Raw genomic sequence first — 16,221 nt, 5'->3', positions numbered from 1 at the left:
CTATAATCCAAAAAAATTGGTTCAGCCGTTTAAAAGTTATCAGCTATTTTCTAGTTTTCTTGTAGAAAAGAAGGTTAGATAACCCTTAGGTTCATAATATTCAAGTGTCAATTGACAAATGTCAAGCTGTCAAGATGGACGTTGCTTAGATATACATAATTATTTATTTGAAAATGATTTGTCGGGGGTGTTGAAAAAGTTAGAGAGTATGGCCGGAATCGAATCTTGGACCACCCAAACAGAATGCCGACTATTTAACCACTAGGCTATGACCGCTTAGAGCATCAGGTGGTATCAGTTATGACCAAGTATATACAGAGGGCAAAAAATCCAATAAAAAGTAACTAGCCATGCATATCTCTTTTTATGAAGCAAGGTCGAGTGCCAATGCTAACATCTTAGTCTAGAATGTACTATGCATTTGAACTGAGATGACCATCGGTAAGATAAGGCTTTTTTTCACACAGGCAATGCAACTTAAGGGGCATGAGACAGGTCTGCCCGCGAAATTCTTTAATTTGGTTTTTCGCTATTTGTAAACTAATACGACAAAGTAGGCTTATGGCATTTTAATTGCGCTAATGGCAGTATTATCCTCACAGGTTTATATAAAAAATCTTTATTAGAAAGGGTCCAGTTTAAGAAATTAGCTATAGTACCGACTAATTTGTGAGTAACTCATGTCAAACTTATTATTTTGACTACACACACATCTTTGATAACATTATGGAGAACTCTCAGGCATAGATAGAGCTTCGATAGCTCAACGGAGGAGTGGACTGAATTTCGAAAGGTCGGCGGTTCAAACCCCACCCGTTGCACTATTGTCGTACCCACTCCTGGCACAAGCTTCACGCTTAATTGGAGGGGAAAGGGGAGTATATAGTCATGATTAGCATGGCTAATATTTTTTTTAAACTAAATTAAAATAGGTTTCCTTACAATATTTCCTTTAATGTTAAAATAACTACTAGACTTCTTAACCACTGGGCTGGGCTATTGACCGAGGTAGCTTATCGCTACATAATTCAACTCCATTTCCTTTTGTATGATAACCTATTTTATAATTCATAAACCCATTGTTTGATACATTCCTACATGACTAGGAAAGTATAGTAAGTATACAGGGTGTTTGGTAATAAGTATATAATGACGACACGTACCCATGCTACTTTGATCTGATAAATACAATGCTGAAGTAAAATGACGAAAAAAAAATTCCATAGAAATTTTTTTAATGACCAAGTTTTTATGGCCCTAATTCACTGAGATCGTTGGCCTCGGCCTTTTTTTTTTTTTTTTTTTTATACACAGGAAATGCCTAACGCATACCCTTCCGTCAGGGGAAACGGAGAGGTTATGTGGGGCTTGCACCCACTAAAACCTGTGTTTGTTCCTCAACGGACTGGCGGTTGCGCGGGTATCACTAATGTAGTATTCACCGCACTCCCGCCAGGACTTGACCCGCCGCCAAGCGGACGGGTCCCATCGCTAGGCTGGCTGCTACCAGCTCCGTCTCAGAAGCGCACCCGGAACACGGCGCGCTACCTCCTGACCTGGTTATGTATCGGCTGACGAACGCCCCTTACGCCCGTCAACCGCAGGTCGGCAATCGGCATGATGACCTCCGGCCTCCATGAGGCCGGAGGTCATCATGGCCTCGGCCTATTTAAAGATGGCCAACGATCTCAGTGAGTTAGGGCACGTTAGGGTCATGAAAACTTTCACATATTTTTTTTTTTAATTTTGTATGGGAATTTTTATAATTTTATTTCGTCATTATACTTCAGCATTGTGTTTATCAGATCAAAGTAGCATGGGTACGTGTCGTCATAATATACTTATTACCAAAGGACGTAGGTACTAGGTACTCATAAGTAGGTACATATCATGATTTTATAGCAGTGTGGTTCGTATAGTTCCTCTTCTTTACCAAACATTAAATCAGTTAAACGGATGGACCTTTAAAAATCCCGTGGGTACTCTTTGATTTTCCGGGATAAAAAGTAGTCTATGTCCGTCCCCGGGATGTAAGCTAACTCTGTACCATATCAAAATCGGTTAAACTGTTGGGCTGTGAAAAGCTAGCAGACACAGACAGACAGACCGACACACAGACACACTTTCGCTTTTATGATATTAGTATGGATGGATCGTATGGATAATTAATTAAAAATGCCTCTTCTCTTTTCATAAACTTGTCTTTCATTTATCTAAGCACAAAATAATTAAGAATCACAGGTAAATATTAATAATAGTCAATAAACAATGATAAATTAATTATAATTAATAATTATTATCTCTATAAAAATATGGCATTTCACAAGAATATAAACTTTATCTCATGGTTAACAAAATATGATTTACAAATAAAAAAGTCTCGGCTCAACTCCACTCCGCCTGTATACGTTGAGGTTTACAACTTTTTTTTTCTCGTCTGGCTTTACATAGATTAGCCATACTTTTATTTTTTACATTAGGTAAATTCATAGAGTCAGTGAACGACAAAATATAGAAGACGCGATTCTAACATAGACTCGAAAATAGGAGCCACAAACTCTCGTCTATTTACATCGCAAGAGGATCATGATTGGTTTGTACTGTGTCATGTCACATCGACTGCTGCCGTGATTGGCCGATTTAAAGATCAAATTATGGAACTACAATCAAATTGAAGACGCGAGAATACCTATATAAAATATTGGCCTCCGCCCCGTGCGGACGTCTTTCCATGCGCTACGCATACCACCGCTCAGTTTCGAACTCCCTCGCGCGTGTTCGCCTCAGTGCCCTGCAAGTGTTCTGGATTGCCATCGGATTTGTTCCTGCGTTGTGTTTAGTGAAGTGTAGTTCTAGGGTCCAGGTTCCGTGAGTACACTAGTCTAAGCGCAACTCAGGTCCACACCCCTGTCACCCAAGGACAGGGACCCAACTAGGGCCTCACATTAGGTACTCACCTCCCTGCCTTGGCAGGGGGGACTTAATTATAGCTACCGGGCCCACCATGGGCCCCATTAACCCCGACCAACCCACTCCCGGGCCCCATCAGGGCCTGGAAATGCCCCAAACAATGCTAAAAGACTTGGACATGACTGCCTTAATTGCCGACTTAATAAAAGTCAACCCCAACTACCTTAATAAATTTAAGGTAAACCAGACGCGGAAGCCTTTGCGCTTCAGTCAACCCCCAGCTTCTCCTCCGCCGGCTATGGCTATGGAGGATGAAGAACCGCCGACCCCTAACTACGCTAAGGAGCCTCTCTCCAAGACCCCTGCCGGGCCTTCAGCCCCCAAAACTCTCCCGATAGTTACCAAGGAGCCTCACTCCGAGACCTCACCAGCCTCATCAGAAACGGAGGAATTCACCACCGTACAATCCAAGGCCCAGAAGCGAAAGCTAAAGGCCTCAAAATCCCATGCAAACCCACCCAAAAAGGTAGGCATCGCAGCCACAGACGCTGAGTCCCATCCCTCCACCTCTCAGGCGACCCCCGAGGAAGAGTCGGAAGACTCTCCCATGGAGGACCCGCCAAGGGAGAAAGTCCCTCCTCTCTTCATTAGAGAGAAGCTCAGCTGGCAGCGCATACTGCCTTTAATAGACCAGCAGGGCATCTCCTTCACGAGTGCCCGCTCGACCGCCATAGGCATTAAAGTCCAATGCCCAACGTCAGGCGACCATCGCCTGCTGACAAAGACTCTCCGACAGGAGAATGTAGGTTTTCATACCTACGCTCTTCCCGACGAACGCGTGCTGCGCGTAGTCATCCGCGGCCTTCCCAAAGAGCTCAACACTGAGCTCATTAAGGCAGACCTCCTTTCCCAGGAGCTGCCAGTCCTAGAGGTTCACAGGATGTACCATCCCAGAACCAAAGTCCCCTACGAGATGGTGCTCGTTACCCTAGAACTTACCCCCGCGGGTAAGAGAATCAACAACATTACTTCGGTATGTCGCCTCACCGGCCTAAGAATTGAACCCCCCCATAACCGCGGCAGATTGGGCCAATGCCACCGCTGCCAATTATACGGCCATTCCGCAAGAAATTGCTTCGCCCACCCTAGGTGCGTAAAGTGCCTAGGGGACCACGGCACCTCCGACTGCCCTAGGACGCAACCGACCGAGGAGCCCCCAAGCTGTGTTCTTTGTAAGGCCCAAGGACATACCGCGAACTATCGTGGATGCCCTAAAGCTCCCAAAGAACCCAAGCGAAGGGTCAAACCGGCCGGCCGCAAACCCGCCGCAGCCCCCCAACCGACCCAAAAATTCGTCCCCGCACCGGCTCCGGCCACAAACGCGTGGGACAAACCACTTCCCAGGGCTAATCCCCCTGCGCCCAAACCCACCCAGGCTCCTCCAGCCAAGCCCGCCCAGCCAGCCCCGGTCAAGGCTCCCGCGCCCTCGCCTAAGCCCAAAACCCTAACGGAACAAACCCTCCAGACGTCCGCAGTAATAAACGCTGCGGATAATCTCAGTTTAATTCAAACTGTCCTCGCCACTATTGACATAGTGGAGATGGAAGTTTTTGCTCGGACCTTCAAAAAAGATCCCGTCTCAGCACTCACCCAGCATCTGGGTCTCCTCCTCTCCATAAAAAACCTCAACTCAACCGTTAATGGGTAGTACGACCACAGGTAGATTAAAACCCCACTCCCTATCTGTCGCGTTTTACAACGCAAACGGCCTTATCGACCAAATGGACGAAGTCCGCGACTTTGTATGTGCACACCAAACAGACATCCTCCTAGTTCAAGAGACCTTCTTGAAACCTAGCAGAAATAACCCTAAAATTGCCAATTTTAACTTAATTAGAAATGACAGGGCCACTGCTAAGGGTGGCACTGCCATATACTACAGAAGGGCCCTTCATTGCACTCCTCTCGATCCTCCACAATTAACCAATATGGAAGCTTCTATATGTCAGGTGAGTATGACCGGCCATCCGTCGATCATACTAGCATCAATCTATCTCTCTCCTTTGAAAGACCTTCTAGAAAGCGACATCCGCGCACTCCTCTCATTAGGAGACTCCGTCATCTTGGCTGGAGACTTTAATGCCAAACATCAAAGTTGGAATTGCCGCTCCCCGAATACACGAGGACGACAACTCGAAAGACTGACTCATAGGCCCGATCTTAACTTCATAGTTATAGCCCCTGACACACCGACTCGTTACCCAATGACCGACATTGCAACAGACAGACCGGACATACTCGATATAGCCCTTCTGAAGAACATCGCCCTTCAGGTGAGTCCCTTAGAGGTTCTATCCGAGCTATGTTCAGACCACCGTCCCGTCCTAATGCGGCTAGGACCCCCGCCCACCGCGGCCCCCCCGACAAAAACAGTCATTGATTTCAAGAAGCTCGCCGAGCAACTTAATTCTATAGACTCAGTGCACATATCCCAAATTCCTGACACCATAGATAACTTAGATGAAGCGCATGCAGCCTCACTGCACCTTACCAACCACATCCGCGATGCTCTCAGCGCCTGCTCCCGACAGATGCCGAACGGTTTCACCCGTCGACAGCTGCCGGACGACGCTAGAGAGCTTATCACAATCAAAAACGCTAGACGTAGAGCCCATGACGCATGTCCAAACGCCGACAACCGGAGAGAACTCTGGAAAGCCCAGAGGGAGGTTAAGGCTCGCCTTGCCGAACTCCGTGACGAACAATGGGACAGGAGGCTGAGTGAACTAACGCCTTCGCATGTAGCCTACTACAGCCTGGCGAGAGCTCTCAAAGCCGACCCTGTCTCGGCCACTCCTCCACTTTTACGTCCCAACCAACCTCCCGCTTTTGAAGATGTCGATAAGGCCGAATGCTTGGCCGACAGCCTAGAATCCCAATGCTCCCCGAGCACCATCTCTATAGACAAAGCCCAAATAGAACTAGTTGAAAGCAAACTAGAAACTATCTTCTCTTCCGCCCCAGAAGGCGACCCCATCCCCCCGACGACTAGTGACGAAGTTCGTCAAATTATCAAGGAATTACACGCCAAAAAAGCTCCAGGTCCCGATTCTATTAATAACAAAACCCTTAAGCTACTCCCCGATATACTAATCAACCTCCTGGTTGTCATTTTTAACACCCTCATGGCGGGTTGCTCCTTCCCCGATAGGTGGAAAGAAGCTACCGTCATAGGTATCCCCAAGCCAGGCAAACCTAGGAACCTCCCTACAAGTTACCGACCCATCAGCTTACTCAACACCCTGGGCAAAGTGTATGAGAAAGTCATACTCAGCCGACTTAAGTCCGTGGTAGAGGAGAAAAACCTCCTAAACGACGAGCAATTCGGATTCCGATCCAGACACTCGTGCGTCCACCAAGTGCACCGCCTCACGGAGCACATCCTTCACAACTTCAATCGATTCAGTGTGAATGGTGTCCCTACGGGAGCCCTCTTCTTTGACGTAGCCAAAGCTTTCGACAAGGTGTGGCACGCCGGCTTAATATATAAGCTATACCATCTAGGCGTGCCCGAAAGACTCGTACACTTACTACGAGAATTTCTCACCAATCGAACTTTCCGCTACCGACTGGACGGGACTCTTTCCTCCCCAAGGCCTATCCGAGCAGGTGTCCCTCAGGGCTCCGCGCTCTCACCCCTCTTGTACGCGCTGTACACCAGCGACATTCCCAGATCCCCCGATGTCCACATAGCTCAGTTCGCGGACGATACCGCTCTATTCAGCTCTCATGTAAAACTCCAAATTGTTAAAGCTCGACTCCAAAAGGCGGTCAGTAGCCTAGGCCACTGGTTCCGCCTCTGGAGAATAGAGGTTAACCCGGAGAAAAGCGCAGCAGTGCTCTTTCAAAAGGCAAAAAGAAAATCACTTGACACACTCCGACGGACCGAATTAACCCTTTACGACCGCCCCATTCCCTGGCAAACTAATACCAAGTATTTGGGTGTAACCTTCGATAATAAGATGAGCTTCAAGGCGCACATACGTAGAGTCCGTAAAAGGGCATCGTATGTTATGAGTCGTCTTTATCCCATGATTTGCGCTAAGAGCAAAATGTCACTCCGACATAAAGTCACGCTATATAAGACGTGCATCCGGCCAATAATGTCATATGCCTGCATCGCATTTGCACATTTGCCACCCTCCTCCCTCAAACCCCTCCAAGTCCTACAAAACAAATTCATGCGCATGGCCACAGGCTCCCCGTGGTACGTGCGTAATGTAGACCTCCATAGAGACCTCCAGCTCCCGACCATAGCCTATTACTTCAAACAACTTTCCAAAAATTATTTTGAGAAAGCCACCAAACACCCCAACCCCCTGGTAGTTGGGGCATCAACTTATACCCCCGACCGTAACGACCCTCCCGACAAAAGACGCCCAAAGCACGTCCTTAACGATCCCGACGACCAAATTATGACGGACAATGCTCCCTTTCTTGTAGGGCTACACGATTCAAACAATTTACAGCGTCTTCGCCGGCGAAGACGAGGTCCCCGATTTCTTACGTCACCCGGACGTGGACTCACGCCACGGCCTCGGGGACGTGTGGACTAGCTAGTCCGACCAATCCACCCATCCCAACGTCAGCCTAAGCCGTGGTCCGAGCCTCACAGGAGGCGCCCTTAGGAGGACGTTGCCTCCGACCTCTACATCTATTTTCTTCGAGCCCTAGGGCTCATCCCAGGCGGAGCTTCGCGCTTGCCACCCCCCCCGGTGACGCTGTAGCGGCCAGTAGGGCCTACGCAGCATAGTCAATCCGAAACAACAACACACCATCACGATAGAGATTTGGTACGGAGGAGCATACAGAATATTTCTATGCTTTGTCGTTCGCTGCCATAATACACTTGTAGACTTGACCCAGAATTAATTTAAAAAATATTTTCCTTTAACAATAAATGTCTCACACCATAACTGTCCCCAATACATGTTTTGGAGTTACCGCAAACAATACAAACTCACTAACAAAATAGTTTTTTTTATCTCTCTTTACAATCGTATTCCACGCTATGCGAAAATCAGTCAAGGTCCTATCAGTTACGTTACAGACTGTTCACTATAACTTGTCCTCTGCCGTCATGTTGGCACCATTTTTTTTTTAAATAAAAATAGCGAGCAAACGAGCAGGCGGATCACCTGATGTTAAGTGATTACTGCCGCCCAACATTTGAAGTACCAAAGGAACCGCCAACGCATTGCCGGCCTTTCAGGAATTTGTTGGTCCGCCCGTTGAATAAACCCATGTTGAAATCTAATGGAAACACCGCAGAAGTTGATTCCACAGTTTGCATGGAAAAATGATCTGGCACAACGGGCGGTGGAAGTGCACTAGGCACCCAGGTGGTGAGGGCGAAATTGCTTGCGGTGGCGTGCGGTGCGGTTGTAGAAAAAGTAGAGTGGAATGAGGTGAAACAACTCTTCAGAGCACTCCCCATTATAAAGGCGATAGAACATGCAAAGAGAGCTTCCGTCTCTGCATTGCTCCAGGCTATCCAACGAGCTGGTTAGTTTGCTTTGTGTACTTTATTTCTTGAAACTTAAGGGTTATTATTGCTTGATTTACAATGGTGCCAACATGACATCAGGGGACAAGTTATAATGAACAGTCTGTAGCTACTATCTTTATAATTATTTTTTACTAGCTAATGCCACGGATACGTTGCAAAGTTGCAATGTGACTCGTGCGTCACCTATTTTTTTTTAAATTTTGATACAAGTTAGCCCTTGAGTGCAATCTCACTTGGTGTTAAGTGATGATGCAGTCTAAGATGAAAGCGGACTAATCTGGAAAGGATATAGCAGTTTTTATTAAACTCACACCCCCTTGATTTCTACACGCATCGTACTGGTACGTTAACGGTACTTACTATATCAGAAACCTACCCGCAAGTCCCTGTAACGCAAACAACTGTACAAAGTTTCAACTCAATTCAGTTGAAGTGAAGATAACGTTATTATTACAAATAGTAACACATTTTTGTATATTTTTTTACAGTGGCTGTAACTATATTTTATTTTCAATGCCATTGTATTTTATGTAATTCATAATTAACTGTAAAAATAAATAATTAATTAAGTGTAAAATGAATTAAGTATGTAAAAATAACTTATGTAAGAAATTGTATTTGTTAAATAATTTAATAAATAGATTTTTATTGGATCTTAAAATATTGAATTCGTAGTTGTAATTAAATACGTATTGCGAGTCTAAAAATATTAATTGACAACAAATATAATTAAAATATATGGTAAGTTACAATTTAATTAATTACAGTAAATATAATTAGGTAAGTGTTACTTACTTATTAAAAACATTAATTTAAAAAAATCCACTCATTGAATTAATAAATAGATTTTTATTGGATCTCAAAATAATTGAATTCGTCATTAATTAAAGATTAGGTACGTATCTATTGCGTCTGTAAAAATGTTAATTACGGCAAACATAATTAAACGTGTAAAAATATGAAATCTTATGATTATGTTATGTCGGCCGATCTAACTAGCTGATTAACCCCGACTTTAATCAATCAATTAATCAATCAATCATTTATTTGCTCTAAATGCAAGTTAAACCCAAATTCGCAATAGAGATAATTGAATTGAATTGAATTAACAAAGATATTTCAATTCGCTCTGGTAAAATTTCTAAAAAGTCTACATTATAGAGAAATCTCACAAGATTCAGCGTTGACTGGTCAGTCAGTCAGTCAGTTTATCATTTTATGTGTAGGTAGATATTAAAGTGCGTCTTCATTATCACGAGTCTGAATTTCGGTATTTTGTCTAAATTCGTTTTGGTTCAAAGAGCAATCACAAAGAGTAGGCACTAAGATAACTATAGTATTCGACCGTAAGTGGTATATTTTTAGAGTTCCGTAACTCAAAAAGAAAAATGGAACCCTTATAGGATCACTTTGTAGTCTGTCTGTCTGTCTGTCGGTCTGTCTGTCCGTCGGCCGTGTCTGTCAAGAAAACCTATAGAGTTCTTCCCGTTGACCTAGAATCATGAAATTTGGCAGGTAGGTAGGTCTTATAGCACACGTAAAGGAAAAATCCGAAAACCGTGAATTTCTGGTTACATCACATAAAAAAAAATATGTTTCAATTTTCAAAGTAAGATAAGAAGGTATACGAAGTGGGGTAGGTATTATATGAAACTGTACATTCTCAAACAGATTTTTATTTATTTTTATGCATAAAAGTTTTTTTTTTATTTATCGTGCAAGATCCTGGAAAAAATATCCGAGTACGGAACCCTCAGAACGCGAGTCTGACGCGCACTTGGCGGGTTTTTTTTTTATTGTTGTTATCTGCCTGTAAATATATTATATAATTATTATACTATACACATAAAAAGACCTGTGTGCTGACTGACTGACTGATTAATCAATGTACAACCTAAACCGCTGGGGTTAGAAACTGACAATAGATCACTTTTATACCGTAGGCACTCGCTAAGAAAAGATTTTTTTGAAATTTCAACCCCTCGCCGAAGTTCTGAAAACTCCACTCGAGCAAATCCGGGGCTGATTAACTAGTATATTATTATAAAGCAGTTTGGAGGGAATGATTTTAGATCGATTTATCATAAAATATTGTATTGGCACATATACTTAGGATTGCATCCCTACATATCACAGGGTAATTTTATCAGTTATCTTCATAATTTTACATTCATAAAGTCAAAACTAACAAAAAACATATTTCTCTTATTAAATATATAGGTATTTATGGAAGAATCAACTTTTGAAACAATCAGATCTTGAAAAACATGTTTTATACAATGGAGATTAAGTAAAAATGCCGACAGGTAAAATGAGCTTTGGATGACTGTTTTACATCGCAGGAAGCGAAACATTGACTGGCGAACCACGGCGGGACAGACATCCTCCACCGTCGCACCTACCTTCATCGCACCAAATAGATTGATAGTCACCCAGCTGGTCGATTACAGAAAAGCTGTATCAATCATTGGTACAATCTCTATTGATGTTATTTTTAACCCCCGACCCAAAAAGAGGGGTGTTATAAGTTTGACGTGTGTATCAGCTGTGTGTCTGTGTATCTGTGTATCTGTCTGTGGCATCGTAGCGCCTAAACGAATGAACCGATTTTAATTTAGTTTTTTTTTGTTTGAAAGGTGGCTTGATCGAGAGTGTTCTTAGCTATAATCCAAAAAAATTGGTTCAGCTGTTTAAAAGTTATCAGCTCTTTTCTAGTTTTCTTGTAGAAAAGAAGGTTAGATAACCGTTAGGTTCATAATATTATGTCAATAGACAAATGTCAAGCTGTCAAGATGGGCGTTGCCTAAATACATAATTATTTATTTGAAAATGATGTTTTGGAAAACTCAAATACTTTGGATCGTCGGGGGTGTTATAAATTTTTAATTTACACTTGTTACTGTAATAGTGCATTTCAGCTTATAGGAAGAGCCGGTCAATCAGAGGTGATTTTTTTAAATAAAAAAAGGGCAAACGAGCAGTTGGGTCACCTGATGCTAAGTGATTACCGCCGCCCATGTGATTATACCTTGCTACGATTGTAATCGTCACAAGGTATAAACGTCATGAGCGATAACTCTTAGTTCATAAAACAAAGAATGGAAATCTTAGTTACAAGTTACAACACAATAGGTATATTTCCTAATAGGTAGGTACCAATCGTCAACAATATAAACAAGTGTAAATTAAAAATTTATAACACCCCCGACAAGTGAAGGTTACAGTAACTAGAAAAGAGCTGATAACTTTCAAACGGCTGAACCGATTTTCTTGGATTATAGCTAAGAATACTCTCGATCAAGCCACTTTTCAAACAAAAAAAGCTAAATTAAAATCGGTTCATTAGTTTAGGCGCTACGGTGCCACAGACAGATACACAGATACACACGTCAAACTTATAACACCGCTCTTTTTGGGTCGGGGGTTAAAAATCACCACGGAAGGGTATTTTTTATGTCATCTAATAAAAGTTTATCTTTGCGAACAACAATAGTTACAATTTAATACCTACTACTGTACATACAATTATACAACCAATAATAACAATCGCAATACAATCAATTGCACGTGCAATAAAAAAAATCGTTTTATCAGAATTCTTTAAAAGAAATCCAAACTCCAAACTCGACTCGTCGAATCGTCTCTCGGACCCGAAAATGGCAAGACCGGTTAGCGAAATGTAACATTTCAACCATTGACGACAAACGATCGAATATTTTCAACCAAATACTCAGACGCACCTACCGTTATAACTAAACATATATAACCACTATAGTGAACCGTCTTCAAGAATCCCCAGGTCTTATCACAGAAGACTGCTAGAGTCAGCAAATGAAGATAACTATGAGGATTAACTATTCTCCACAAACCAGTAGCAAAGAAAAACGTCCCAGACTTAAACGTACTCTCTCTTCTAAATACGTCGTATTCAGTACAATTTTCTAACATATCTTGATACATATCTATATACCTATTCCAAGCTAACGAAGATAGCACCATTTGGCCGGAAAACAAGCCAATAACCTGGACGATTCTCTGAAACGTAACCTTAGTTTTATAAGATATACCTGTATCAGTATGTTCTTTCTCAATATCCTCACTCGAATTGATTTCCTTCAATTGGTGATAAGGTAAAGTACTAACTGGAGTGCCTTTATACCCTCTTCTAGGCGGATTGTTCTTTAAATACAATAATATACCTATCATCATAGCTGTTACACCTATTAAGTCACATATTCCGTCAACCCAATAACCTATACTTCCAACTTCTGATCGCTCGCCTTTGATATGTTTCCTTTCTCTAGCGACATGACCGTCTAAGTCATCTAAAAACATACGTATTTGGAACAAAACTATAGCAAATCGACGTGCCACTAAACTTTGACACGTTAAAAACTTCGCTCCCAAACAAGCTATGAATACATGGAAGAAAGAAATCATATTGGGGGTCAAAAACAACATTCTTTCCGATATTCCTAAGCCTATATCTAGTATCGCACATAATGGTCCATAAATATAATGATTTATATGGTCAATCATTAAAGCTTTGACGGTTGGATGACACAACGGGTTAATATTACAAGGTATCCAAACGAAATCTTCATAATTCTGCAGTTTCACTGATTTATGCGTGGAAGATTCTTGGGTAACATTCTCTTCATGGTCAAATATATCAATTTTATAGTTCTGTATCCGTAAAAACAGGAATGTGTCCATGTAAATGCAGTAAACTACAACAGTGAATAGTAGAAATGTGAGGATCTTGCTCGCTTGGGACGAAGGCCACATCATATTGAATAAATATAGGATTTACGTATGGATTCCCGTACTATCTTTAACCGATTTGATTAATCATAATCGGCTTCTGCGTGGGGCTTCAGAAAATCAGTATATAAATAAATCACAACAAATCGTAACCCGTAGAATGCGTATTTGTGGTGCGTTATGAAACTTCCTCACGTTTTTCTATTTATAACACCATGGGATCACGTCCCACAAACCATTAAAGTGATTTTAACGGGGATTCCAACTCCACTCAATAATTTTAGCACACTAGTGATATTCTGTTCTGATTCCGAATAGATCCAGTATCGTTTGCTGTTAAAACTTAAACAGATCCAGAGGCAAAAATCCATTTTCGTTATTCACAATCACATCACGCCACTCCACTGTTTAATATCGGAAAACTAGTTTTATAAGTGTTAGCAACTTGGTAAAATCGATGCAACACGGCCGCCTGTACGGATATATGGTATCAAAACACTCGACGCACGGACTCCAACAATGGTTTTCAACTAACAATTAAGGGTTCAAACTTTGTAAACAATGTTAGACGTATTTTTGATAACAAAACATAACAGTTTACACGCAAATCGCAGTGTTTACATAACGTGCGTCCACACTGCGGTGCGACCGCAGAATGCGTGCGCATTTCTTCCAAACGTCAGATCGAATGGTGTGGAACGGCTATAAAGCATCTACAGTGCGTCTGGTCCCTGAAAAACAGCTGTAGGTTAAGGTGCATGACACGGGTCTGCCCGCGAAATTCAAATTGAATTTGGTTTGTAACCCCCGACCCAAAAAGAGGGGTGTTATAAGTTTGACGTGTGTATCTTGTATCTGTCTGTGACATCGTAGCTCCTAAATTAATGAACCGATTTTAATTTAGTTTCTTTTGTTTGAAAGGCGGCTTGATCGAGAGTGTTCTTAGCTATAATCCGAGAAAATCGGTTCTTTTCTAGCTATTACTGTAACCTTCACTTGTCGGGGGTGTTATAAATTTTTAATTTACACTTGTTCGCAATTTGTAAAGTAATACGACAAAGTAGGCATATGGCACTTGAATTGCGCCAATGGCCGTATCATCCTCACAGGTTTATATAAAAATCTTTACTTGAAAGGGTCCAGTTTAAGAAATTAGTTATAGTATCGACTAATTTGTGAGTAACTCATCTCAAACTCATTATTTTGACTACAGAACACTTTCAAGTAAAGATTTTTATGTAATCTTGTGAAGATGATACTGCCATTGTCGGAATTAGAATGCCATAAGCCTAATTTGCCGTATTAATTTTACAAATTGTGAATAAACCAAATTAAATTTGAATTTCGCTGGCAGACCCGTCTCATGCACCTTAACCTTGTACTCCTAAAGCATTCAACTGTGAAACCACGCTTTGTTTAAGGTCCTCTGAAGAATTAACTAAGCAAACTTAACTAACTTATGCCTGCAAATTCATCCGCGTGGACTACAGTTTTCAAACCCCTATTTTATACCCCCTCTAATGGGGTTAAATTTTCAAAATGCTTTCATCTATGTCATAGTTACCTACATGCCTTTCAGTTCAATCCGTCCAGTTTGAGCTGTGTGTTGATAGGTCAATCAATAAGCTTTTTATATATTTAGATAATAACGTAAAAATAAATTTCTTAAAAAAATTATATCATGCGTTGATAGACGAAGCAAATCCCACAAAGTTTGAAAATTATTACATTTAATCCCGCTTAATTGTTGAAATATTGCGAACGCACGGTCATCGACCCGAACTAAGACTAAAGAGCGCGCGAGCAAGAACACTGACTCGTAAGATCGTGGCACAGGGGTGCGATCCCCAACTTTTCCTCTACTATTTTGGTCGCCTCTCAATCGGTGAGTCCCACATACCCGTCAAACGTATTTCCCACATTAAAAATATCGGCCAAGTGCGAGTCAGACTCGCGCACCGAGGGTTCCATACTCGGGTATTTTTTCCGACATTTTGCACGATAAATGAAAAACTATAATGCATAAAAATAAATAAAAATCTAGCAAGAAACAGTTAAAAATGATTTTGCTATAATCCGCCATGTTGGCGGATTATAGCAAAATAATTTTTAACTGTTTCTTGCTAAACATGAACTTCCGCAAAGTAACGCCTGATTCTATCCAATAAATAAAAATCTGTTTTAGAATATACAGGTTTCTCTTTCATATGATACCCCATTTGGTATACTTACCTATCTTACTTTGAAAATTGACACATTTAATATTTTTTTCTGTGATGTAACCACAAATTTCATAATTCTAGGTCAACGGGAAGTACCCTATAGGTTTTCTTGATAGAGACGACGGACGGACGGACGGACAGAGAGACAGACAACAAAGTGATCCTATTAAGTTTTTCCTTTTTCGGTTCGGAAACCTAAAAAAGACAGCACTTGAGAAAGTCATATGACTGTTTTATTTGGGTTAGGCTAATGATTAAATTTTAAATTACTCTAATTAAAATTTTTATTGCATGCGATTAAGATTTTGATAATGTAGGTGAAAAAGATATCGTGAGGATTTTCTATTGGACATAACACTTGCAAGGATTAAGATAGGACTTAAAATATAATTAATGTCTTAGCTTTTATCATGCACTAATTCGGAATAATAAAGAGGTTTAGCTTTTGGGTAGGGCCTTTAAACATTTCGATTACTTACCAAAATACATATAATATCTTAAAATATCCACATTCAAAGTTTTTAGGGTTCTGTACCTCAAAAGGAAAAAACCGGCCAAGTGCGAGTCAGACTCGCGCATTGAGGGTTCCATACTCGAGTATTTTTCCAACATTTCCACGATAAATCAAAAACTATATTATTCATAAAAATAAATAAAAATCTGTTTTAGAATGCACAGGTAAGGCTCTTTCATATGATACACCACTTGGTATAGTTATCTTACTTTGAAAATTGAAACATATTTTATTTATTTTTT

The 16,221-nt window shown here is 41.4% G+C and overlaps 2 protein-coding genes and 1 long non-coding RNA gene across 5 annotated transcripts in view; all 3 read right to left on the bottom strand.

The window, feature by feature from the left end:
- The window catches only part of LOC123878125 (probable ATP-dependent RNA helicase DHX35), a 45,648-nt gene that overhangs the window by 25,877 nt on the left and 3,550 nt on the right, over window positions 1-16,221 (bottom strand). The gene's annotated exons all lie outside the window — the stretch shown is intronic.
- Window positions 2,183-8,216, bottom strand: LOC123878137. Its single transcript, XR_006798761.1, has 2 exons — window positions 7,742-8,216; window positions 2,183-2,706 (listed from the first exon to the last, which is right to left on the bottom strand). It is a non-coding gene; the product is annotated as an uncharacterized LOC123878137 (long non-coding RNA).
- LOC123878129 (ceramide phosphoethanolamine synthase) lies at window positions 12,079-13,986 on the bottom strand. The gene has a single exon (XM_045925225.1). The coding sequence runs from the start codon at window positions 13,268-13,270 to the stop codon at window positions 12,167-12,169; it is 1,104 nt and encodes a 367-aa protein (XP_045781181.1). The 5' UTR covers window positions 13,271-13,986; the 3' UTR covers window positions 12,079-12,166.

Source organism: Maniola jurtina, chromosome 25 (genome assembly GCF_905333055.1).
Source record: "Maniola jurtina chromosome 25, ilManJurt1.1, whole genome shotgun sequence".
Lineage (NCBI taxonomy): Eukaryota > Metazoa > Arthropoda > Insecta > Lepidoptera > Nymphalidae > Maniola > Maniola jurtina.
Note: the sequence above shows the minus strand (reverse complement) of the source record. Positions and strands in the feature narration are given on the sequence as shown.